This window comes from Amphiprion ocellaris, chromosome 6, assembly GCF_022539595.1.
Source record: "Amphiprion ocellaris isolate individual 3 ecotype Okinawa chromosome 6, ASM2253959v1, whole genome shotgun sequence".
Taxonomy (NCBI): domain Eukaryota; kingdom Metazoa; phylum Chordata; class Actinopteri; family Pomacentridae; genus Amphiprion; species Amphiprion ocellaris.
In genome coordinates, this window is record NC_072771.1 from 36,719,389 (window position 1) to 36,745,136 (window position 25,748).

Consider the following 25,748-nt stretch of genomic DNA (forward strand, 5'->3'; position numbering starts at 1 on the left):
CCTAGTTAAGATTTGTTTACTTGGCATCATGCTCTCTTGCCTGTTTAAACTTTGATGAAGCTTAAATCTTCAATTTTCTAACCACCCATATCAAAGAGGCAGTTATTAAAACTTTACATGCCAGTATGGCCTGGTTTTTCCTCACACATCAAAGTATGCTAATGCTCCTTTTTTTGCTGAATTGACCCTAAAATCACAACAGATCTGCCAACAATGCTGAGGAAAAAGAGAGGAGTTTGATGCATTTGTTTTTCTGTTGCAGGATTCAGAGTCTTGAAGGCATGTAAAGTCTTGTTTTTCATCAAGCATGACCTCCAAAGCCTGTTAGGGAATTATAGTTTTATTTTGTGTCACTACAGTACGTGTGTTTTCACCCTCACAAGAGCTATGTGGCAGTTTTTATAGATCACACAACATGACAGATGCTACCCACAAAAGCAGATGAAACAAGGTCTGATCTCCTTTTTCTCTCCACTTCTGTATCTCCTCTCCTCCCACCCTTCCCTCCCTCTCTTCTCCATTCCCTTCGATTCCTCTCAATCTTTTTCTCCCTCTGTCTTTGAAACAGGGAGGAAGCTGAGATGGAGTATTTAAAAATAGCTCAGGACCTGGACATGTATGGTGTCAATTACTTTTTAATCAGGGTGAGTCAATGCTGCTTCGCTATATCTTTACAAAGTGCAGCAATGTAAGAGATTAGGAGGCGTGGCAGTTTTGCCATGTCATGAAATGAAGTAGAGGGGAAATAGCAGTCTGACTGTACTGCTTGTCCCTTAGTGCAGTTCACTATTAGAATTTTGAGCTTTGTAAAACAAATTAGTATATTTTGAGCAGCTATTTGGTATTGGACTTTACCCAGCCAGACATCACAGAAATAAATGTGCAACAACTCTTAACAAAGAGTAATTCACCTCAGGTGGCTCTGGCCTCGATCAGTGTGTTCTCTAAAAGGCCGAGGTATTTCAGAATATCACCAAAACGTCAAGCTCAGCTTAAGTAATTCACTGTAGCATTACCTTGCAAGTCAACAAGCACTGACTGTGTATACACTCCACAACTGGCAATGTTCAGCTCTCTTCTAGCAAATAATTCTGGCAAATGCAGCCACTGCAAAGCCACCTCTGTCAAGTGCAGGTACAAATTATTATTAGCTGAAAGGTGGTTGCTTGTGTGTCATAACAGCGGGGTAATAGAATATGTTGATTTTTAATTTTTTTTGTGAGAATATGAAAGGACACGACCTTCTCCTGGGACTGCACGCCCTGGGTTTGCACATCTACAAGCCAGGCAACAAGCTGACACCAGAGGTGACCTTCATCTGGGATGAGATCCATCACGTGTCATTCCAGTGGAACCTGGTGCGAGAATCTGCTGTTGAATTTCGTAATAAAGATTGGTGGGACAGCAGTAACATTACTGGTATTACTAGTTATTTGGTGATTTGATGATGGTAGTGGAAAGTGTTGGTCCAAAATCCCAAATAAGTGTTAAGTTAGGTTGAGTTCTGATGACTGTGCAGGCTGTAGCATATGATTGAAATCATTTTCATACTTATCAAACCATTCAGTGGTCCCCTCGTGTCCTGTGGATTGGGCCATTGTCATCTTCGAAGATGACATTTTGTAGTTATTTGCAGCGACTCTTCCCTCTAAGTGGACAAGTGAACTGAAACCATGCAAACAGAATGAGAGAGTCACCAGATCCTCTCACTGTAGGGGTAAAGGGTTCAGGTTTTTTCCTTAGTTTGTCAACCATCTCTATCTATTCACTATATAAATGTGTGATATTCATTCCAAATTTATTGCTCAGTCTTACCACATAGCTATATAGTATAGTCTAGCTATAGTCTTTTACTTGTGTGATCTGTTTAAAAATTGGGTATTCTTTTTCTCTCAATGTTTAGTTCCTCATTCAACTTTTGGGCAAGAAAAACAATTTTGTCAAGTTGAAGTCTTCAGAGGTAAAAGGCTGCCAGATCACTGCAATGGTAAATTTCACTACAGCAGTATTGAAAGCATCATTTTGTTTAAGGGTAAAGACATTTTTTTTTTGATGGTACCAATTCTTGTTTTTGTTTCCCTTGTGTAGATCTTCAATCTGTGTATGGGGAACCATGAACTGTTTATGCGCCGACGGAACCCAGACTCAGTGGAAATGCAGGAAATAAAGATTCAGGTGGCAAGGCAGAGGTCCAGAAAAGAGGTACTGATAATATGGAGCAAAGGCAAGGAGATACAGTTGAACTTGAACCTAACTCTTAGAAAATCTGCAAAGATAAAGTAAATTAATGTATGGTACTGTCCACTGTTACCATGAATATGCATGTATCCCCTCTATCCCTCTATCTCTACCCCTCCATCTCTATCCCTCTATCTCTACCCCTCCATCTCTATCCCTCTATCTCTACCCCTCCATCTCTATCCCTCTATCTCTACCCCTCCATCTCTACCCCTCTACCTCTATCCCTCTATCTCTACCCCTCCATCTCTATCCCTCTATCTCTACCCCTCCATCTCTATCCCTCTATCTCTTCCCCTCTACCTCTATCCCTCTATCTCTACCCCTCCATCTCTACCCCTCTACCTCTATCCCTCTATCTCTACCCCTCCATCTCTATCCCTCTATCTCTACCCCTCCATCTCTATCCCTCTATCTCTACCCCTCCATCTCTATCCCTCTATCTCTTCCCCTCTACCTCTATCCCTCTATCTCTACCCCTCCATCTCTATCCCTCTATCTCTACCCCTCCATCTCTATCTCTCTATCTCTTCCCCTCTATCTCTACCCCTCTACCTCTTCTGTCCCTCTCAACCCACCCGGCCAGCAGCAGATGGGTTCCCCCACATTAGAGCTGGGTTCTGCTCGAGGATTTTTTCCCCGTTAAAAGCGTGTTTTTCTTGCCACTGTCACCTTAGGGCTGCTCTGGGGGTTCAGGCATATGGGTTCTGTAAAGCATCTTGAGACAATTTGACTGTAATTGGCGCTATATAAATAAAATTCAATTGAATTGAATTGTATAAGGAGTTGGACCCAAAGGGCATGTCTTCTTCATCATGATCCATGTGCACTTCCTTAAAAGGGGTCTTTTCACACATCATGTGACCTATGGTATGTCGCCTACTTCAGTCTTTGGCATCCGTTTGTTATAATGGAATCTATGAAGAATACAAAATAAACATTACTGTAAAAATAAGTGTTATTGCAAATGATGCTGTCGAGAAATGCTGATAGAAAATAGTTGAAAATGTAAGTCAGTTTTTTTATTTTCCACTGTCAAATGTGACAGCTGCACGTAGAGCTCCTAAACTTCAAACTTCAGTCATTTAACAGATGATCTTAAAGATATGCATTTATGTCTGATGCTGCCCCTCAGTGAAGGATACATGGAAGTTACGTTAGCTTTTGTCCCAATCAAAATGAAAGCAATGTTACTGATAGTAGATTCTCTGTGATAAATACCGAAAGACTTCTCAATTCTGTGTTCTATTAGCTGCAGTACCAGCAGTGTAGGGACAAGGATAAAAATGTTTATGCATTTTCTGCATCAGTAACTGAATGCGCGTAGGTTTCTGTAGCACTGCGATGCATACAGTTTGCACCACTGTAACTGCAGGGCCTGGTTCATCACACATCTGATGTTTGCACCAGTTCATGCACTTTTGTCCATTGGTTATTTGATGAGTGCTGAACAATGATGTGAGTTTGTCTCTGCTGAACTGAGATACATTTGCTTTGTATTGGTACCTCAATAAGGTGTTAAAATTGTTTTAAGATGTAGTAATCGTGGTCAACTTTCTGACTCACTGTCTCACTGTGAGACAAATCAAACATTCTGCCCAACCACTTTCATTTTGTTCCATACTTCAGCAGTGTATCTCTTTGATGTGGTTGTCGTAGTTCACCAATCAAGCTGCTTTCTTAGGAGGAACTTTACAAATGTCCCACAAAACCGTGTGTGTCGACAAAATCCTCGCTCCTCTTGCATCGATGTGTCCGTTGGGTGCATCTGTCATGTGATTTTCTTCTGTTGGATCCATACTCTGCTTTGTCCATTGTATTTTCATTCATATTCCATCTTTTGTTGCCATGTTTCCTTTTGTCTTTATCCATATTTCCACTCATTTTTCCAACCACATTCTCTTTTCTTTGACCAACACTCCAATGTCTGTGTCATTCAGGAAGCGAAGCATCGTCTGCAAAAGGAACGGCAGCTGCGAGATGCGGCAGAGAGAGCCAGGGATGAGATGGAGATGAGCTTAATTCAGCTGCAGAATGACGTGCACATGTCCAATGTGCTACTGGTAAGATTTAGTTGGTTAGTTGAATCAAAAATCCACTGTTTTGTTGGCTATGCCACAGTAATGCCAGTGAAATCCCCATGGCTCTGCCTCGCTTTTTCTCTTTTCACCTCCCTTCTTCTACATCTCTCTCACCCCTTCTGTTCTCTCTTTCTCCATACATATTTCATCTGTGACGCTATGTCTCTTTCTTTGCTCCATTTTTCCCACTCCACTCCCATTTTTAACTTTTCTTGCCCCCTCTCCCCTTCTTGCATTTAACCTGCCACCTATTACCTCTTCCTTCTCCTCTCCAGCTGTGTTTGGGGCAGGATCTGCTGGCTGAAAAGGCCAAAACCGCACAACAGGATGCCAAACTGCTGGCCCAGAAAGCAATCGAGGCTGAGACAGAGAAGCAGCACAATGAAGTGCCCGCCATCTGTGGCCAGGGGGAGCCGGAGAAGATGCTGGAGGCAGAGATGGTAGCCCTCAAGATGGACAAGGAGTCGGAAAAGAGGTGAGGAGAAGAAGAATGAGGATTGGGTGGATGAATGTTCAGTCACACAGCTGTTCAGTTTTGGCTACTTTGAGGCTTTGTCTCAGTAAGCACCATCTACGCGTTTTTTCCTCTTCCTATGAAATGTAAACCTTTCTAACAGACTAATCTGTCTTACAAGGGGCATCCAGTTCCTAAATAGCCTCTACAGGTCAGACGTTTTTGAGTGCTGTTCAGTGTCAAAGTGCACAAACATGTCGCTGCACATCAGTTTGTTCAGCAGCACAGAAGTAGGTCAACAAGCTCCAAGCACAGAACTCGGTTAAGTGCTTGATAAAATCTGAACCAGAATCAGAATCGACTTTATTGGCCAAGCAAGGAATTTGACTCCAGTGAATCTCATCTCTCATTGTACAGTAATCAGAAAATATCCAAAAACAACAAAGTACTAAAAATAAGGTGTAAAAGTTGAGGAGAGAATAATAAAAATATGAGCAAATAAACATAGCAGCATTTACAGTGTAAATGAAGAATAAGAACCTCTAAGTTGGTTAAAATCATTTATTTTCAAAGGATTTTCTCTTGCAGGTTACTTTACACATAGGAAAAATAGGGGGTAAAAGCTTCTGTTCAGCAGGCCTCCCAGTACGTCTGAGGCACAAGAGTTAATTTCTGCTAGTTAACTGTCAACAGAAGTATTGATTGATGTTAGGAGTTTCTATCAAATGGCTTCTTTTACTACACACTGAAGTTAAAACAGTACTAAAACTGACTGCTTGATCTGTGTTTCATCTGCAGTTTTGTCATTTTCTTTTCCTGGGCGTAGATCAAATCAATCAAATCAAGTACAAAATGTGCTCTTGACTTTTTTACTCCTTTGTAGGTCAGATGGATGAAGAGAGTGAGACTTGAGTGATTCTTAGTCAGCACTCTGTAAAGCTTGATAGATGCCAATCAATTGTAGTAGAGAACTCATGCCATTTTCACAATACAACAGCATACATACTACGGATATCACTTCAGAGCCTCTACATTTAGTAGGCAATCATTCCAAATGGGCACCATTAACCACTTGCCAGTAACTACAGTTTCTGGACGAGCACTTTTCTGCACCAGAGAAAATTTAAACCTGCAGCACTCAACATGTAAATGACTACGTCCACTCAAACCCTTGAGGCACATAGCTCCCCCACATCAATGAGGAACTACTGAGCGTTCAGGACCACAATCAAAAGAAATGGAATCACTCACATATAACATTCTTACATCTCTGTGGTGAAATAACAGAGCCAGAAATGATTGTCTTTTGGGGGTCATACATTGATCACCCAGGTAATAACAAAGTGACATTCGTGGTTCACTGAGTGCTGACATACTGATTATGTAAGATAATTTTGGAATCAATTTAGATAATCCTGTTTGATTTGAAGGACTGGGAGGTGAATTAAAGTATTAAGAATGCATCTTTCTGTCTGCTTGTCCCTCAGGGATAAGGAGGATGAGCAGCTGAAACAGGAGCTGCAGGAAGCCAGACATGCAGAACGCGAGGAAAAGCACAACCTGCTGGAGATTACAAGCAAGGTCGTCTATACAGTAGCTGCCTCAGGTTATGTAGTTATGACAAAAGTGTTACTGCTCACATAGGTTTAACATTCAGAATCCCAAAACCTGTCGTCGGGTGTCATTTTCAAAAAACCAAAAATGATTATACCATTTAACATAGCCAGAAACTGTAAAAACAAGAATAATCGTTGGATTTACTTTACTTTTTGATGTAATTTTGTGTGACTATTGGTTTTGTTGGTAAAACAGGACCAAATGTAAGCTAAGAACTGGCATCTGTCTCATAAAAACATTTGCCAAAACATAAACCCCTTATAGTTACAAGATTCTGTGAAGGCAAAAAAATCTCTGCTTCTTGGCGTATTACTGACTCAGCTGCATAAAACAATCACGTGACAGATATTCAGGGAATTTTTTTTTGTATAATGAATAATCAAAGAAATTCAGCTTCCATTATTTTTTTGTTGTTTTTTTTACTACATAGATATTTTTGAGTTTTCTCTACTTCAATCCACTGTTGTGCTGTTTACATCAATCAGCAGGACTTTATATTGCAATGAAAAATTAGCCTTTGATGATTAAAAATGTGACAGGAAAAAAAAAAAACACCCAGAAATTACTTGAAGTTCACAGGTAGATGCACTTAAGTCATGTAATATGCAATTGATTTGGCAAAGTCAAATGTAAATGTTCAAGGACAATCAAGGGTTGCTGAGTCTTTAAGCAATCAATCTGGGCACCTACAGAGTCATTTTAAAATAGGTAAAATAACCTGATATAACAATTTCACATCATCAGCGACATTGATTTGCTTTTGTAATGTTTTTTGAAAGTTACAGTGCATATTTATGGAGGTGCAACAAATTATTATTTTCAGTATCAATTAAAATGTGTCCAAACAACTGAAAACAGTGAAAAAGCTGATCAAAATATCCTGTGCAAAACCTCAAAATACTCAGTTTGCTGTTACTTAGGACCTAAAAAAGCATCAAATTCTTCCACCGTAGAAACGCAGGAGCCATTAAATGTTAAATAGCATTACATTTAATTCATTAATATTACTTAATTGTCAAGGTTTTGCACACTTATAAACAATACAGTTAATGTAATGCAATGTTTAATAACCTGAGAAGTCCAATATCGTGAAAAATAAATGAATAACAAATCACACAGGCAGAAACATTTACACATCTGCATCAAACAAATACACACAATACAGAACTGCACTTGCATGAAAAAAGTTGTGTCCTTTCCCACTGGGAGAATGAGTTGCTGCCGCTGGGATAAAAATACGCACTGACCGTATAGTTTTGACAGTTTCATCTTGACTCCTAATAACACACGCACACATACGCCTACACATGCACACACTGACACATGCAACTGCAGCCCTGCAAAGCTAAACAAGAGATGCTTGCATAAGACCGGGGTGCGCATGAGGCGGCCTACGCAAGAGCTTCCAACATGCTAAAAACCCACACATGACACATTCATCTGCCTGCACACATGTACTCACACACACGCACTGAGACACCAGCCATCGCAAGAATGCTGCTGCCTTATCAGCTCATGAATGAAGAGTCTAAACACACACAAAAGACGTGCTGCCACTGGAAGGCCGCTGTCCATTTATCAGTGAAAACTCTACGCGCTCAAACACGCTAATACACAAACGCACAATGTTCTCCACTTCCATTAACGTCGGCTTCGGTCAAACTGCCCTCAGTGCTCTGCCAAACCATGTTTATGTTTGGATTCACATGCCGAGCGTCGGATTTACATTTATATTGTGTATTAGGTCCACTTCTCATCCAGCAGGCTTCTGAGGTAGCATGTGGCCAATGCATTCCAGGCTTCTAGTCAGATCTGAAAGCATATGTTTGTGTGTTCATGATCTGTGACCAAAGAAGCAGTCATCTTTCTTTACCCTTTTCTGCATTTGAACTGCTCTCTCCATCACCATTGTCTCCATGTGTCCTACTTGTTTTTTCTATAAATTCTGCAGTGTGCTGTAATCCTCTTCCTTCATTCTGTTTCTCTTTTTATTCTTTTATTTTTCTCCATGTTTTCTTTTCTGTCCTTTGTTCCATTTTCCACTTTATTCCTGTCAGTTCATTTACATCTCTACCATCCCTGTAATCTTTTTTTTCGATCCTAGTCCCCAGGTCTGCCTTCTGACAGCGTGCCTCAAGAACTGAGCTTCAGCAGGGAGACCCTCTGCTTTGACTTTAAAGATACTGACATGAAAAGCTTCTTCACGGTGACTGAGAAGAAAAAGTGAGTAGCCAGTCCTGCTCCGCTGATCCTGCTTATTATTTTTGAGTCTCGGGCAGGTTTGTGCAGCACGTTGCACACTTTCTGGTTGTGTGGTTCCACCTGACTGCAGTGGTTTGGTGAATTAAATGTTAATTGTCAGAAGGAAAAGACTGATTGAAAAAGGGTGCTTTTGAGTAACCCAAGATTTTGTAAATTGATGCTGTGCTGTACTTGGAGGAATACCGTAACTTAAAATATGCACATTTTGATTCTTGAATTCAGCTGAGCTTTTGACCCTCATTCCTAGCTGCCGTTAATGTTGCTGCCAGTATTCAGGCGTTTTATTTTAGTAGCTGCTAGGGCCAGTGCTTGCAGACAGGAAAAAGCACATTTAGACAAGTATGACCCTGGCTGTGGAGCTGAATAAATTAGCTGTGTCTCAGCTGTCATATGATTAGGCAATTAGTTTTTTTAAAATAAATGCAAGTGGGCATCAGGCCTGCAGGGCAACAACCGTAATGGTTCTCAAGACTTAAAGAAAGACTGTGATGGAACTGACATATACATACCGAAAAAAATTAATTTATGACTAGTTAACCAGTCATTCTGTCTTTTTAAAGATGTTATTATAGTTAATTGTGAAAAGCTCATTTAATTTCTTGTGAATTACAATACCTAGAATGTGAATAGGCCCATCAGAATGTGATATTCTATGATTGTCAGACCAGAATACCTGGAAAAGTGTCCCTAAATTTGAGTGAACAGTTATTACAGCTATTACTGTATTTGAATAAAGTTGCTGACAGCTGTTGGAGATTATTCAAATCAAGGTTGCCGTTAACTTAATCACTGACTTAGAGATGGCATTTGGTATGATTCTTTTTGATTTTTTTTTTGATTGTTAATTGTTGTCTTTTTCAAAAAGAATCTCTAAAATTACACCATTTATCAGAATTAGAAATTGTGAAAACAGAAATAGTAGTGGTATTTTCAACTTTTGGGTGGTTCTTGAACTGTTCATCTATTTTCTGCTGTTCCATCAGAAAACCTTACCAAAGCTAAGCTTACAATTGTGTTATTCTATGAAAATTACTTTATTTTACATGTCTCTCTTTTTTTTCTCTAAATTACACCATCAATCACAAATCAATAAATCATTTGCATTAAACAGAGTCTGTAAAAACACAAAAAATTTCTCTGTTCCTCGACGCAACTGTGAAGCCACAAGTGACTAACGTTGGATATTTTTTCAGCTGAACTGCAGGCAGAGTTTACACAGAGCAAATAGACAAATATGGAAACTAATTAAAAATGCAATTTTTTTATTGGTAACACTTGTCACCATTTTGATGGCATTTTTTCAGTCCTTGAAAAAATACTAAGAAATTCAACTTACTTTTTAAAATTTCTTGCATTATGACTCTGTTCTGCTGCAAAGAAGACATTTTTGAGTTCTCTGTATACATAGTCATGGTTATGCTGTTTCTATAGAGGTGCACGACTTTCTATTGGAGTGAAAAATAAGCCCACAGTGATTAATAATGTGACAAGAGCAAAAGATATCAGGCAGGGACCACTTGGGGTTCAGAGGGTTAAAACATGCAAAACGGTACTTGCTTGAGAATTATCAAAAATTATTCTATTTCTCCAAGCCTGCACCTTTATTATAATGGGCTTTTTTTGTAACCTGGAAATAATAGCAGTCTCACAACCTACAATTTGTCCACGTTTAGGGTTGCGAAGAAGAACCTGCATGAGGTGCTGAAGGAAATGAAGACAGAGATGGAACTTCTGAGACTGAGAGGGCACGAGACTCCTCTGGACTGCATTCACTTCCAAAACAAAGCGAAGGGCATCACCAAGCACAGCACCCTTAAAATGGTACTTAATAGCTCAAAATGCTCAGACACAGACTGTCACACAATCCACGACTTACTTATACACACGACACATCATTCATGACTTCTCTGTCCGCATTTGTGCACTAAATTAGCCAAATTAGTCAGCAGGTGTTTATGTAGAGCAGAAATCTGATTGCGTCTATGGCACCTTTTCAGGTTATAGATTGGAAAAATGGATATGAGACATAGAGATTGAGCTACATCAGTACACAAAATCATTCTGAAAAACAATGCAGCTATGAAAAACTAATGTTTGCAAGTTACTCTTTGTCTCTTTGTGCACTCCTGTGCTTCCATCCACCCCTCTCCTGTAAAATATACCAGCGGCCGGCGTGTGCACTGACAGTAAAGTTAGAGAGAGGAACAGCCAATAAAAGTAAAGGGTATATCTGTGTTAGCAGTGGACTTGTAATATTTTATAAAAGTGACTTTATTCTACACATCTTTTCAAAGAAATTGACAAAAACATATAGTTTGCATTATATCGAGTCTGTAAAAACACATTATTCTGTGCTTTTTGGTACAACCATGAAGCCACGAGTACATAACGCTGGAGATTTCTCAGCTGAACTGCAGGTTGTGTTGTAAACAAATCAAAAAATGTGTTTGAGCAGAAATCTGATTGACTCTACGGTACCCTTTCATATATATATATATATGTATGTATGTATGTATGTATGTATGTATGTATGTATGTATGTATGTATGTATGTATGTATGTATGTATGTATGTATGTATGTATGTATGTATGTATATACATATATGTGTGTGTGTGTGTGTGTGTGTGTGTGTGTGTGTATATATATATATATGTGTGTGTGTGTGTGTATATATATATATATATATATATATATATATATATGTTGGTTATATATTGGAAAATGTATGCAAGACAAAGATTGAGCTACGTCAATACATAAATTTGAGTACAATTTCCAACAATGCAACTATGAAGAACTAATGTTTACAAGGAACTTTTTTGCCTTTCTGTGCACGCTCGTGTACTTCCATCCACTCTTCTCCTGTTAATTTGTAAAATAAGCGAGTGGTTAAGTTACAGAGATGAACAGACAATAAAAGCAGTAGAGCTGTGTTAGCAGCTGACTTGCGATATGTTATGAAAATGACTATTCTATAAGGTCTCTTTGAAAAAAAAAAATGCCAAAAATGTATAGTTTCCATTAAACAAAGTCTGTAAAAGCACAAAATACTCTGTGCTTTTCGGTGTAACCAGGAAGCCACAAGTAAGTAATGCTGGAGATTTCTCAGCTGAACTGCAGACAGTGTTGACACAGCAAATAGGGGATAAGTATGGAAACAAATCAAAAATGTGTTTGAGCAGAGCAGAAATCTGATTGCATCTAGGACAGAGATTCAACCATATAAATACACAAATGCAGATTAGACCCAAAATCTTCTGAAAAAACAATGCAGCTATCAAAAACCAATATTTACAAGTAACTCTTTGTCTCTCTTTGCACATTCCTGTGCTTCTAGCCACCCCTATTTGCAAAATATTCCAGCGGCTGGCATGTGCACTGACAGTAAAGTTACAGAGAGGAACAGCCAGCACAAGGAGTAGTGCTGTGTAAGCAGTTAACTCTGCTACCAACTGGCTTCTCATTTCTTTCTTTTTTTGTGGCTGAAGGCAAAACTGTAGCTGAAGCCATGTGGTGTTTTACGTATGGGGATATGTAGCATTCTTCTCATGGTGTGTGTGCATGTAGATAACTATCGTACCATCTAATAGATAAGAGATACACTCCCTTATCTGTCCCTAACGGTTACATTTACGAGTATTTTAGTGGTTCAACAGCTGCCCGATTCGCTCAAGTCACACGAGGGGATGGAGTGTAAACGGCGTCTTAATACTGATCTTACATCATCTTCCCAAGGATAACTGTCTATCAACGTTTGATAGTCCAACCTCGTATAACATGCCTCACCATCATATTATTTTAAGGCGGGGTATTGATTCTCGCAGCATCTCTTAATAGCAACTTGCTCCGCTCAGCCCTGGGTTCATTATTCAACCTCGACTCTCTTCTTTGATGGAGCCCGTTGGGGGAGCGTTCATTCATTTTCTGCGATAACCTCTAAAAGTGCACGGTGATTGCTGGTCTTAAGTGTATTAAAATAAAGAGAAAAACTCACCAAGCAACTGAGAGGTGAAGCTGCGTTTTTGTAATGTGTCAACTCCATCAGTGTTAGCCATTTCATCTTGCCTGGGCTAGTGATGATAACGCAAAAAAAGAGTTCTTCGGCTCGAGGGGATATTTTTTAATTGATTGGTCAGAGGCAACGGCATTGTTATAAAAAATAGATTCTATTTCCACTGTCCTCTGATGAACTGGCAGATTAGACTCATTCTCTTTTATCTTCCCACTCCAGTATCTCCCTAATTTCAATAAAAGTATCAAAAATGTGAGCAATGTTCCCAGCACATTGTGTAACAAAAAGCCCACCCCTCTTTCGTTTTGTCTCCCAGTGTAAAGTACACTTGTTAAGGGGGCACTAATTGATTTTTACTGGGTGATTAGTCATTGGGATTGATGGGGGCACCTCTGGCATGCAAGAGGACAAGGAGCTAAGTTGAAAGTGTTGGTTTAATTGAACCAGAGGCGGTCTGCATTTATCTTGCCGGTGAGGGAAAAAGGCCAGGACACATGGCGGGAAAGTCAGGAAAGTAAGTAAGTCAGCTCTGCCCGAAAGGTGAGAAGTTGAGGAAAGGCCGAGGCTGATCAAAAATGTTCGAAGGATTTGGAGTTTCGAGAGAGGCTGAGTCACGGAGAAATGCTAAGAATGCACTGTGAAGTCGGTGACCACCGGAAGGTATCGGGGGGTGGAGGGGAGCAGAGGGATTGTGGAACGAAGCACAGATCTTTCAGCCAAAAGCATCCCCCCCTCCTCCCCGGATGATTAATGAACGTCCCCTTAACACGGCCCAGCGCCTTTTTCACTTCTACCAGGCCACAGGCTCTGCTCTGTTAGCACCGAGCCTGTCAGGAGAGCTCATTCTCAACAGCTGAATCCCAGCACCAGGGCTGCACTGATTCTGTGTGAAGTTCCACAGAGGAAATACTATTTTTCTTTTATATAATTTATATAGAGGTCCATCCAGACAGCGTGAAGCACCACACTCGGGTGGTCAACCGTCGGGGGTTATTCTCATCGTACTAAACAACACACAGAAGGATTTCTCTTCTAGGAAATAGACTGCTTTTTGTGCCATTCACACCATTAACATCCAGGGCGTTGAATAAAGAGTTCTTGCTCACTGTGGGCAGTGTGGAGTACAATGCTGCAGAGTCAGATAAACACACAGTCAGGCTTTCACACTCAGTTCAGGCCGCCCATCAGCAGGGACAATAGAAGGTGATCGGTAAACATTACGCTGCAAATCCATTCGTCTCCCACACATTATCTGTTTGGATTTGCTTAAGTCCCTCGATCTGCACATTCCCCAGAAATAACCTGGATTTCCCAAACTGTCCTCCTTCATCCCTGGTCTAATATTTGCTTTGGCAGCCGCTCTAATTCCCTTTACCCTACAGATGTTAAAAGAGAAGAGAAAGTTTATCCAGCCACTTTGAAGTAGTGCTGTCTTACGCCGTGTTACATTAGAGTCAGTAGGTAGCCGTGGTGAAAGGGTTAAAGCCCCGCCAGTGGCCTGAATTAATCCATCAGCAGCTCGTTTAAACCTGGAGAGAAAAACAATTAACAGTTCTTTGTGTGACTGGCATTGAACTTTCACTGCTCTCCCCATCAGTTTGTCTCTAGTAGAGAGTTTGGGGAAAAAAAAAAAAAACCTGCAAAGTTTTCACCCGGATCCAGTTGTAAACCCTGATTGAGGCTGACTTTTGTTTTCGGTGTATGTAAATTGAGATGAGTGCGAGATGTATCAACAACGCTGCATGCTTTCGTACCATCAGAGATTCATTACAAACAGAATAACCTTGGGGCTATGTTTGCAGTAAACACACCAAAGACTCTCCAATTATCCTCTCCTTATGATCACTTAGTCTTTTGATTAGTCAAGGGAAACAAGTCAAATCGTGTGTTTTGCTATTTCTAATGCCATTTTAAAGTTAATTAGAGGCATGACTGGATTAAACATGTGTATGCAGTACATGTATTAGGAATTACAGCTACTAGCAAACCAGATCTTATTGAAATCACACATTTTTAATTGCGCTCATATTATTTTGTGCATATTAATGTAGGACAAATTGAAAAAAATACACTAATATTTCACACAGGCATCAGTGTTAACAATATAATGATTAATAAACCGATAGGGGACATACTTGAAGTACACTTTGCTGATGATGTGTTGTATTTTTACCAAAATTGTGTCTGAAATATAGTTTTCTGGAAATTTAATATTTTTATTGTTATATTGTGGATTGGAGTGTTTTTTGGTGTTTTATTGTGGATTTGGAATGTTTTTAGTATTATATCAGAGATCGGAATGTTTATTAATTGTTACATTGTGGATTAGAATGTTTTTTTAGTGTTATATTGTGTATTCAAGTGTTTGTTTTTTAGTTTTATATTGTGGATTGGAGTGTTTTTAGTGTTACATTGTAGATTGCAATGTTTTTTTAAGTGTTATATTGTGGACTCAAGTGTTTTTAGTGTTATATTGTGGATTGGAGTGTTTGTTTTTTAGTGTAAGATTGTAGATTACGATGTTTTTTTTTTAGTGTTACATTGTACATTGGAATGTTTTTTAGTGTTATATAGTAAATTGGAATGTTTTTTAGTGCTATGTTGTAGATTTCAGTGTTTTTAGTGTTATACTCTGCCAAGGAAGGTGGCAGAGTTATGTGACAATCGGTGATCATTTGTCTGTGCTCAACATTACTCAAAAATGGAATAACAGATTTGGATGAAATTTTCAGGGAAGGTCAGAAATGACACAAGGACCAAGTGATTAGATTTTGGCAGTGATGTGGCTTATAGTCTGGATCTACAGATTTGTTAAAGATTTCTGTATCATTGTGAGATAGCAGCACAGCGTCACTGTAACTATGACAACAAGTGAACACTACGTCAGCTGCCTGCTGACGATCACATGATTGTGATCCTACTACAAATCCACTGCTGCTGACTTATCAGGACTTATCCATCAGAAATCATACAATGACTGAGCAGCCTTGTCAGAGTAATGTGCTCTCTGAGTGCTTTTCTTGTAGAATGGAATGTTTTTTAATGTTATATTGTGGATTGGAGTGTTTTTTTAGTGTTAGATTGCTACTTTTACATCCAGAAATGACCTGAGTAGCTGTTCCATCACTGATGTTAATTCATTAGGAAAAACAGTTGATGAATGCAACACATCACAGGTGTGAATTCAACAAAAACATCAAGCATTATTCCTTAATCTTCACAGTCTGAGATATTTTCAGTGTCAGACACTGCTAAATCCAAACACCACAGCACACTCCGCTTACAACACAGTCCCTGATTTCAGGAAGGCTGCTCAAGAAGCAGCCAACTCCCTCAGTGCTGCATGAAAAGAAAACTCATCCAGAGTGCCCCAGTTTGCACCCACATGCACACAGTCCAAAAAGGCTGTTGACAGCTGGAGAATTTTAAAAGCTAAGCACAGGCAATCTGCTCTCACCCAGCAAGCTTGTTGACTGTCCACGCGCTAGTTTTCATGGTCTCTCAGTTGAAATTCAGGCTCTCGTGGAGACTAGTTGCTCACAGTGCATGTGTTGGGAATACATAGAAGGATTAGAGCAGGCAGGAAGGCTGAGGGATGATTTCAGACTGGATTTTTATGTTGTCACTGATTTAACTTGCTCGCTAGACGGCTCTCCTGCAGTCTATTTTGTTGTTGTTTATTTGATACAAACCTCCCTCACCACATCTTTGTTGTTTTCTCTTCCACAGCTAACACTGCAGAGCTCCGAAAACAAGTTGGCCCACTATGAGACCCTTTAAACTACAGACGTGTCGAGGTAAGGACAGGGATGTAGCACTGTTTCTACTTTGAAAAAGACTGACCACACTATGTCACCTTATGGCCCACTACCTGGAGACCACTAACAAACACTACAGTCAAAAAAAACCAAAACACTGTCTTAATCTGCATCTACTCTAGAGGGATGACCCATGAAGCAAGTTTGACAAAGCCAGCCTTTCTTTGTGCAGGCTGACTTGACAAAACCAAACAAAACCAAATCAGATTTAATGGTCATCACGACGGTGGTTAGCAACTTTCTTTGTTAAGCAGGTTTTCTTCATCAGCCTGTGTGCATGTTCACATAAAAGGACCCTTTCTGTGACTCTACTTCTGACTAAAATAGACCAATTGTGTGACGCCTGGATGAATATAAATCTGCTGAATATAATAATTGATTACAGTAAAAAGCGCTGTTTGTGCAAATGATACAAAAGGGAGTATCACTGGTAGAAAATTGTTAATTGTGCAAGTTATTATGTTTATTTTCACTGCACTCTTTTTATATCTGCTTATTTCTAATATGAAAGCTGCACATAACAGCTCTTAAACTTTATCCATTTGAACAGATATTCAAGAAGTGCTTTTTAATCTAAAACTGTCCCATAATTGGCTAAATCGAAGTGAAATTCATGTTATTGATTAAAAATTCTCTGTGATATTTGCCAACAGACTAATCAATTTTCTAGTCTGTGTTCTAGTGGCCGCATAAAACAGACCTGACATCTAATCAGGACCGTACATAAAAAACATAATTATGCATTTTCTGCATCAGCAACTGAATACCTGTAGGTTCCCATGGCAACTTGACACATACAGTTTGTGCTGCTGTAGCTGCACTGCTCTGTTCAGCAGCATTGCTGAGGTACAGCTCAGCAAGTTTGCAGATATAACTTATTCCCTCAGCTGAGAATCTATATTTGCTCATAGAGGATATGATCAAGAAAAGAATTAGTGAAAGGGAGGTGCTTCTCACCACAGATTTAACTCCAAAACTGAAAACAGAACCTCATCTAAAGCTGCGCAGCATCAGTTACCATGGTGATTTAGCAGGTTAAAACAGAGCCACCTTCATGACATTGAGACTTTAGGCTTGACATAACCCATTAGTTTCTCTTCATAGTACACCCTTCTGCAGCCTTGTGTGTGCACTAAATCAGAGATTCATTTAAAAAAAATGTGTGTGTGTGTGTTTACAGTAAGAGTGGAATTTATTAACGTCAAAAACTGAAGTTTGACAGTGCGAAAGGAGAAAAAAAAAGCACTGCTCCTATTTCACTGTGGGCCTAATGAGACTGTATTTGTGGACTTTGGAATTGTTGTTCTCTCATGTCCAATTGGGGCGACCTGCAATATCTGATTGCAGAAGAAATTCAAGTAGAAATAAACCACTAACGGATGCATTTGAACAAAAGGATTGATGATTATATGCCACCCCTACTGTGAACTGAAGCATTTGATATTTAATCATTATATCCACCAGTATACTGTGTTGTCTTAGACTCCCCTCTATAACAGTGACCATCTGTTATATTCCATGTTATTCCTAAAGCCTTCATTGAAATTGAACATTCAAGCAGCAAATACAGGTCATTTCTTTACCATCATGCATTTAAAGAGCCATTTATTTTAATAGGGGGGGAGTTTATGATCTGTGGTGGATATTGAGCTTTATCTCAACACTAAAGCTCTCTGATTCCTAACAAAGAGTTTGCTTTACTTGTGTGAGTAGTGATTTTTACATGCATTAATGTTTGTGCCTTTATGCAGCTTTTTGCGGTGAAGTCTTAGACATATACATCTTGTATAAATCGAGATCCCATATTAAGTGGCTTTGGCTGCCTGCAACAGTTCCAGCAATGACTTCGCTGTGTTCTGCTCTTAAAAATGAAGATTATTTGCACTGGATGGTTCTGAATGAAGGAACCGTAATGTCTTAGATATGAGCTTGTGTCGCATCTAAGATCTGTCTCTTTATTTTTTTAGTGTGTGTGCGTGTGTGTGTGTGTCTGTGAAGACTTTTTCCAAACATGAATTAGCATCTATTTTGAATTAATGTGTCTTTTTTGAATTAATGTGCTCTTTCCCTCTGAAAGCAATTTATTTTTGGCAGTTATAATGCAAAGAAAATATCTATATTTTCTTTCTGTCTGTGTTTAACAAGGATAATAAGCAGTATTTAAAGTGAAACTGCGTGAACTTCAAGTATTTATATTACTAGATATATATTTCTTGACAGAAATGTAACAGATATGTATGTGTGGAGTGTAAAATAAATTCATATAGGTCTGATTTGTTTGTGTTTGAGGTTTTTTTCCCCATTTGTTGTGGAAAAACTGCCATGGCTCTTATTACCTTAAATAATTATACAAATATGCCGCTGGGTTGTTGGTGAATTCTGTTGCAGTTTGGAGAGAGAAGTCTGTCCAGCGTGTCTCTTTTCCTGCTATAGAAAAACAAAAATGACAACTGATTTCTAACCTGACAATGAACGCAACATCCGAAACTCCTGCATTCATTGCAGGGAAAGCAGCTTTTTAGAGACGTAAAGGCGTCTCTTAAATGGACCTGGAGCCTAGGATACATTCAGTACCGGTCAGTCTAACACATAGAAGCAGCTGATTATGAATGGAACATAAACACATAAATAAATGCTAACCTAAGAACTGCCAATTGATTCTATTTTCACATCCCTCCAGAAAAAACTTTGTGTTATTTTGGCAGCTCTTAATGAATGTCACCTTTGATACTGCGAGCGCCAGGAGCCTTTTTCCATGCCGAACCCAAACAGACATCCAATTACACCTTTGAAATGAATCAAGTGTTATGTAAGCAGCCTCCATTGTGTGTCAGATCACATACCCCGTTTGCTTGAGTGACAAGGTCTTTGTGTGTGTGCTTCGGTGCTTACGGATGCGTGGGATGCTGCATGCCCCATGCGTTTAGCTTTTGTTGCTGGTGTGCTGCTGTGTGTCACGTTAACTCTTTAATGTGAGTTCCTGCACTTGGCTTGGGGGTCTGATTGGGTGGCGCTGAGTTCATTTGTGGGGCCAGTTTCCCCACAACTGTGTCACCTCTGGGCTGGTGGAGGCTGTGAACCGACAGGTATACAGATCTTCTTCATTGCTGCCTCCCCCTCTAAGGGAGAAGGAATAGGAGGAGGAGACGGGAGGATTCGCATCTTTTGTCATTTATCCATTCCCGGAGGGATCACAGTTGTTGCCGCACCTGCACACACTGCGCTGTACACACAAACACACTCGTGTTGCAGCAGACTGGAAAAGGTTTTCTTCGCCTACAGGGCTCAGGGAGTAGATTGGGGCTGAACAGGACCTGCCAAGAGCTGGAATACAGAACAAGCTCCCACAATGGAAAGGGAAAACCCTCGTATCTTAATCCAAGGTTAGCTTCCATTTGGAGAGCTGATTCAAGGATTAAAAGAAGGTTACAATAACAGTTTTATTGTACAGCCACCAATAAAATGCCCTTATTATCTTTTTACATTTGACTGCACAGACATAAGTGTACAGATGCTAATTGTCAGTGCTTCTTTAAACTACGAACTGAGCTGTTAAATTACTTTTCTGAATTGACAGTTTGGAATTCTTCCAGAAAACTCATAAGATCACACCATTGTATATCGTATCATATCAGAAAATTATACATACTGAGTATATACCAATTCTAACCACTTTAGCACTGTGCCCTGGATCCCAACATGATTGAAATGATGTGCAGCTACAGGCGACACTGTTTATTGTCTACAGAGCAACACACTATTTAATGCATGAAGGTTAATTTTGCAGCTGGAACAGCACTTTTGCGACAGTTCAGGTCAGAAGTGGAATTTAAATTTTCGAGACCTCATAAGAGAATGTAATGCTCAACTCTTCATTTTCAATTACAGCTCTAACACTGAAAATTTAAGTACTTATATGATGCCACAAGGAAACATTTAAACATCCCTGTGATTGCAGCTATACTAATAGCATAGGCGTAGATTTAGGGAGGATGCAGGCAATACAATGCCTAAGACAGTGGTCATTATTTACTCTAAAAATGAGAAGTATGAGCACATACAATCACTGAATCTATTGTGGAAAAGTTAAGTCAATCCATGTGTGTGTGTGTGTATATATATATATATATATATATATATATATATAATATATATATATATATATATTTCCATGTCTTCAAACACACCACAAATTAATCGTCTCATAATTTATGTAGCACCAACATCAACTTTGCTCTACGAATTTAGCAGCCAACTAGTCGCTCCATAACTTTCCAACTGAAGCGTTTCCTTTCACATGTCTCATCTGCTGCATCCCCGTGACATTTTTAGCTCCACACACTAAACCATCCATTGTGTGTTTTATCTGCTACGGCTGAGCTCACGATATCCGGCGGGCTTATCGATGGCGTCCTCAAATCTACTCCCATGTGCTAATCTCTTCCCACCCATACCTGCCCTTAAATGGTAATCCTTTAGTCCTTTTCCCTTCATAACGCTCTGGACCGATGCAGCAATATATCCACATGGGATGACAAATGAATTTCTAACCATTTGCTCTCAATTTCTGCTGCTTTTATGGTATACGGTGCCTTATCGTGCGTATACAAAGGACTGGAAGAAACCTCTCCTATCTTTGGACTGGTTGGGTGGATAGGACAGCAGATTTGAATGGATGTAACTAAGTACGTGCAAAAATCATGAATTTAACTGTGTTTTCTCAATATCATTAATCTCCTTCCAGCAGAGTGGCCTTCTTGCTTCACATTCACAGTTTATCCACTGACTGTTTTGCCTGAGGACCAGCTCTTATCAACGCTGCTGCTTTATCCTGCTGATGCATTTCCTCCATGAGCGTGCTCCCTGGGACTTTGTTCCATTAATACTGCCCTTAGTGCGACCTTGTTCCTCCCCACTCTACTGTTGTAGGCAGCATCACTATACCTTGATGCTAACCACCTGTTGAGTTACCATGATGTAGATAAAGGAGGCTGTGCACTTTTGATATGTCCTTAGATAGTTTAAACCTTATCTCTGACCTCACCTGCATGAATTTAAATACCTCTACTAGATAGCGTCTGCATATAGATAGTGTCTAGAATCACGATTCAGTTGCGTGGGTGTCAGCATGATGTTGCCTCATTATTGTGACCTTTCTGTGTCCTCTATATGTTTTATGCAGAGGCAATCTTCAGCAGATAAACAACGTGGTTGGTCATTTGTCAAAAAAACACACTTTTTTTTCTCAAATTCAAAGGATCCCATTAGCCAGAAACCATCAACATTCATGATTTAACCACGTAGATGATGTCTCCCTAAACTAATTGAGTAGTTTTAGTCGATAACATAACTATATCTTCATCATAGAGATGATAGATGAGGTCAATCCTTTAATGAGACACTGAAAAATACTCTATTTTCTTGTGTGTTAGACTTGTTGCCCCTACGTCATCCTCTAAGTCTTCTTGATGCCTCTTCTTAAAATGACTGTCTTCTGAGGCCACGTTCAGACTGACTTTAAGGATTTTTTTCATTACCGTTGGCATTTTGCCTTTATTTAAATAGCACAGTGGAAATTGACAGTGTGAGGGTGGATATTGTGGGGAAAGAAAGCAGACGAATAGCACAGCAAAGTCTGTACAAGTAGGAGATGAGATTTTCTTTTGGTAAAATGATGTCCAAATGTACTAATCCTAGACTTGTTGCTCCTGCATCATCTCCTCAGTCCTCATGATGCTTCTCCCTAAAATGACTGACTTTCTCTAAGGCCATATTCAGACCAAATTTAAGTGTTTTTTTTCTTTATCTTTGGCATTTTGCCTTTATTTAGAACAGTCGAGATAGATATTGTGTAAGGTGAGAAATTGTAGAGAAAGAGCAGATGAATGACATGCAGCAAAGGTCTATATATTTTATGCAGACAGTCCTCACTAGATGAACAATATGGATAATTTGTGCAAAAACACACTTTTTTCTCAAATTCAACACATCCCCTTAGCCAGAAACTGTCAACATTCATGATTTAACTGTGTAGACAGTGTCTCCCTGAATTAATTGTTTTAGTAGATCAGTTAATTATATCTTCATCATAGAGATGACAGATGAGACTTCCATTTGGAAAAGTGAGGTTGATCATGTTGTGAGGCCCCAGCGAATACTCTGTTTTGTTGTTTGTTAGACTTGTTGCTTCTACATCATCCCCTAAGTCTTGTTGATGCTGCTCACTAAAATGACTGACTTCTCTAAGGTCACGTTCAGACTGACTTTATTTAGATACGACACTGATTGAGTAGTTTTAGTTGATAAGTTAATTATATCTTTATCACAGAGATGACCGATGAGGTCAATCCTTTTGTGAGACACTGAAAAATACTCAATTTTGCTGTTTGCTATAGTTATTGCTCCTTCTTAGTCTCCCCAGTGTTCTTGATACTGCTCCCTAAAATGACTGACTTTTCTAAGGCCATCTTCAGACTGACTTTAAGATTTATTTTCCCTTTTGGCATTTTGTCTTTATTTAGATAGACCAGTGGAGATAGCGAGGAAATGATATGGAAATGGTCTAATGACCTGCAGCAAAGGTCCGTCTGACTGGGAGTCGACCTGGGACTGAGCTGCAAAGGGCATTTTTTTTCCCATGTGGTATGTGGTAGTTAAAACCAACTTTAGTCCAGTGTGAAAAACTGCATGTCAGTTATAACTATATATAACTAGATATAACCCTAATAAACCCCAAAAATGTAGCTAAAAATGAGTGTTTTTGTCGAGTCAGTGCTTCAAATTTTGCAGACTTTATTTCAGTGTTATGCAGCTCCCAATTACACTATGAAGTCCAGTCATTAAAATGCCATTAAAACAAATATAAACCTGTCTCGCACCCAATTTTCTGGTTATAACCTGCATGTTGTTCACATACTGAACTGTACACCCTGACAGATAAGAGGCAGAGCTCTTTCTGCTGTTTGTCTCCACCCACCACTCACCTTCATGTCTCACTGATCCCCTCCAGTGTTGCTATTAGAGCTAGATGTGAAACTGTAGTCCCTCCCCACACTCGAAACTCGCTGCCCTCACCATATTTTAACAGTGGGACTCTGCAATCAGAACCCTTCCATGATAGTTGCTGAGGTACATAGCCAAAGGCAATAATAAGGTCTAAAAATACCATATGGAGATTTCAGTTCTCCAGCTTGGCTGACTGAATTTGGAGCCAAATTATGCTTTGCACGCTCCAAGCATCTGAAAATGCCTGATACTCCAGGTTTCTGCTCTGGTGTGTCAATTAACTCACTCGATGTGACTGGACTCACTCCACTGCAGGGAAAAGAGAATATTTGCTTATACTAAGAGCAAATAAATAATTAGCATCTGAATAGCATGAAGAGATTTTAAAAATTTTCATTCATGCAGTGCTTTCACCCTGATGTAGGCGTTAACTTTATTTTTTTATCCCAGGATGAACCTTATCGCCTACACAGGAATCTCAATAAGATTTTGCAAAAACTAGTTGTCATAACCACATTAATTTTTGTTGGCTTATGAACAGAAAGGCAGCGATTTGAAACATTATATAAATCCACACGTGTGCACTGTACCTGCAATAATATTTATCATGGTGCCGTTCACAACTGTCCTGCCAGGAGCCTCCATTGACTCACTGAAGTGAATCCCCCCACTCGCCTGGATGTGTGGGGGTTGAGGTGCAGAATCCTGTGGGAATGTGTTTTATTCACAGGATGTTCAGCATGAATCCTCTTGACACTGCTCTTTCTCTAATTCTCTCCACGCTGGTGTTTATTTGATGGCGTGTCACCTCACCTTACACATATGTTTAGTGTGATTAAATTTTTCCAGTCCCAGGGCATTCGGTACAGTTGCAAAAAGGAGGGGGAGTGTAGGGTTTATAAAAAAAACTTGGAAGCGTCGCCGTCGCTGCATCAGGCTTTTGCTGGCATGTTTCACTCAAATTCGTGCACCCACACTCTGACTGACACACACACACACACAGAATTACAAAATCCTTCTCGGTCCTTCCAGCCAAATTAGTATCTTCTTTCATACCGGCGTGCAGATGTCTCCGAGTGAAATGCCTGTGGAAAATCGCCATGATTGGGTTCATTATGTTGCCTGCAGTTAGCACGGATGGAAATGAGTTTGGTATTTTAGGCTGAGGAAAGAAGGAGAAGAAGGGAGAAAAATAATAATAAAATCTCCCTTTTTTTTCTCAAAATTTCAGCTTGTTAGACAGGAGAAGTGCGGGTGCCTGCCTGTTTTGGTACATCTCTGGACTGCTTGATGAGAGGCTATGAATACATTTTCTCATGACCCTGAGATAAGCTCTGTTTTAATTGTCTCAGTCTATTATAAATTACAATGTGGAAATCCACTCGTCTCTCTCGACGTGATCAATCTTCAGTAATATCCACTCGCTCTTGGCCCGCCTGCGTCGCTTATCTCCTCATTTATCAGCTTTTCCTTCCTGAATCTCTGGCTGTCTTCAGGAGCTGCAGGAGTCGGTGGTCATCATGATCGCCCCTGTTATCCCCTCACTTCCCTCTGCACCGGAGGGCATGAAGAAGTCCGGGTGTAGAAGAAGTGCATTGTATAGATTGCAAGTGCGGCGAGACTTTTAATGAGACTGTGACATTGGTTGACATGACAAGAAGGCAGCTGTGCATTAGTAATGAGAAAGAGGCTTTTTTTTGGGTGAATATTTAAGGCTAAAGAGACAGCGAATTTAACGGCAAAAACTAATTATGTATGCACATATCCTGAGGGGCAGTTCCTTGCACCTTTTTCCTTGCAGTTCCTCTTCTAATTCCAAATTAGTTTCTCTTTACCTTCATTCTAATCCACGCATCTGCTGCTTTGACAGATGGGGCTCAGCCTAATGGTCGGACCGCCGGGCCGCTGGTGGCTTGTTTGGCGGTGTCAGTCTGATTTTAAACTCAAATACAAGCAGGGAGAGAGACGGGGGGAGGAAAAATAGCTCCCAGAAAAGTCTTGGAGGTATTAATTAGATGGTATGAAGAATGCGTGTTTCCCTTCGCTTCCCTCCATGTTGACCTGTTTAACTGACCCACTTCTACAGATACCTACCTGTCTGCTGAGCTGCTGTAGATCTTGTGTCAGGGATGCTCGGGAAGAACAGATTTGCATTTTGTTTTTCCTGCTGCAGGCCCTTCCGCTGCCTTTGGCCTCTGTGTGTACTCACCTTGTGGTTTGTTTTCCATCAGAGACCAATTTTTGAGGGGAAAACCGTTC

The 25,748-nt window shown here is 39.8% G+C and overlaps 1 protein-coding gene across 2 annotated transcripts in view; it reads left to right on the top strand.

Moving 5' to 3' along the window:
* nf2a (NF2, moesin-ezrin-radixin like (MERLIN) tumor suppressor a) overlaps positions 1-25,748 on the top strand; it is an 84,950-nt gene that overhangs the window by 18,324 nt on the left and 40,878 nt on the right. Inside the window, exons 7-16 of one of the 2 annotated variants that reach the window (XM_055011101.1) lie at positions 569-644; positions 1,224-1,358; positions 1,904-1,987; positions 2,089-2,202; positions 4,179-4,301; positions 4,595-4,794; positions 6,261-6,354; positions 8,495-8,613; positions 10,326-10,473; positions 16,396-16,463. In XM_055011101.1, coding sequence (XP_054867076.1) covers positions 569-644; positions 1,224-1,358; positions 1,904-1,987; positions 2,089-2,202; positions 4,179-4,301; positions 4,595-4,794; positions 6,261-6,354; positions 8,495-8,613; positions 10,326-10,473; positions 16,396-16,446 — 1,144 coding nt within the window. In that variant the 3' untranslated portion in view covers positions 16,447-16,463. Of the gene's footprint in view, positions 1-568; positions 645-1,223; positions 1,359-1,903; positions 1,988-2,088; positions 2,203-4,178; positions 4,302-4,594; positions 4,795-6,260; positions 6,355-8,494; positions 8,614-10,325; positions 10,474-16,395; positions 18,758-25,748 lie in introns of those variants that run through there. The other variant, XM_023276265.3, reaches the window with a different exon arrangement.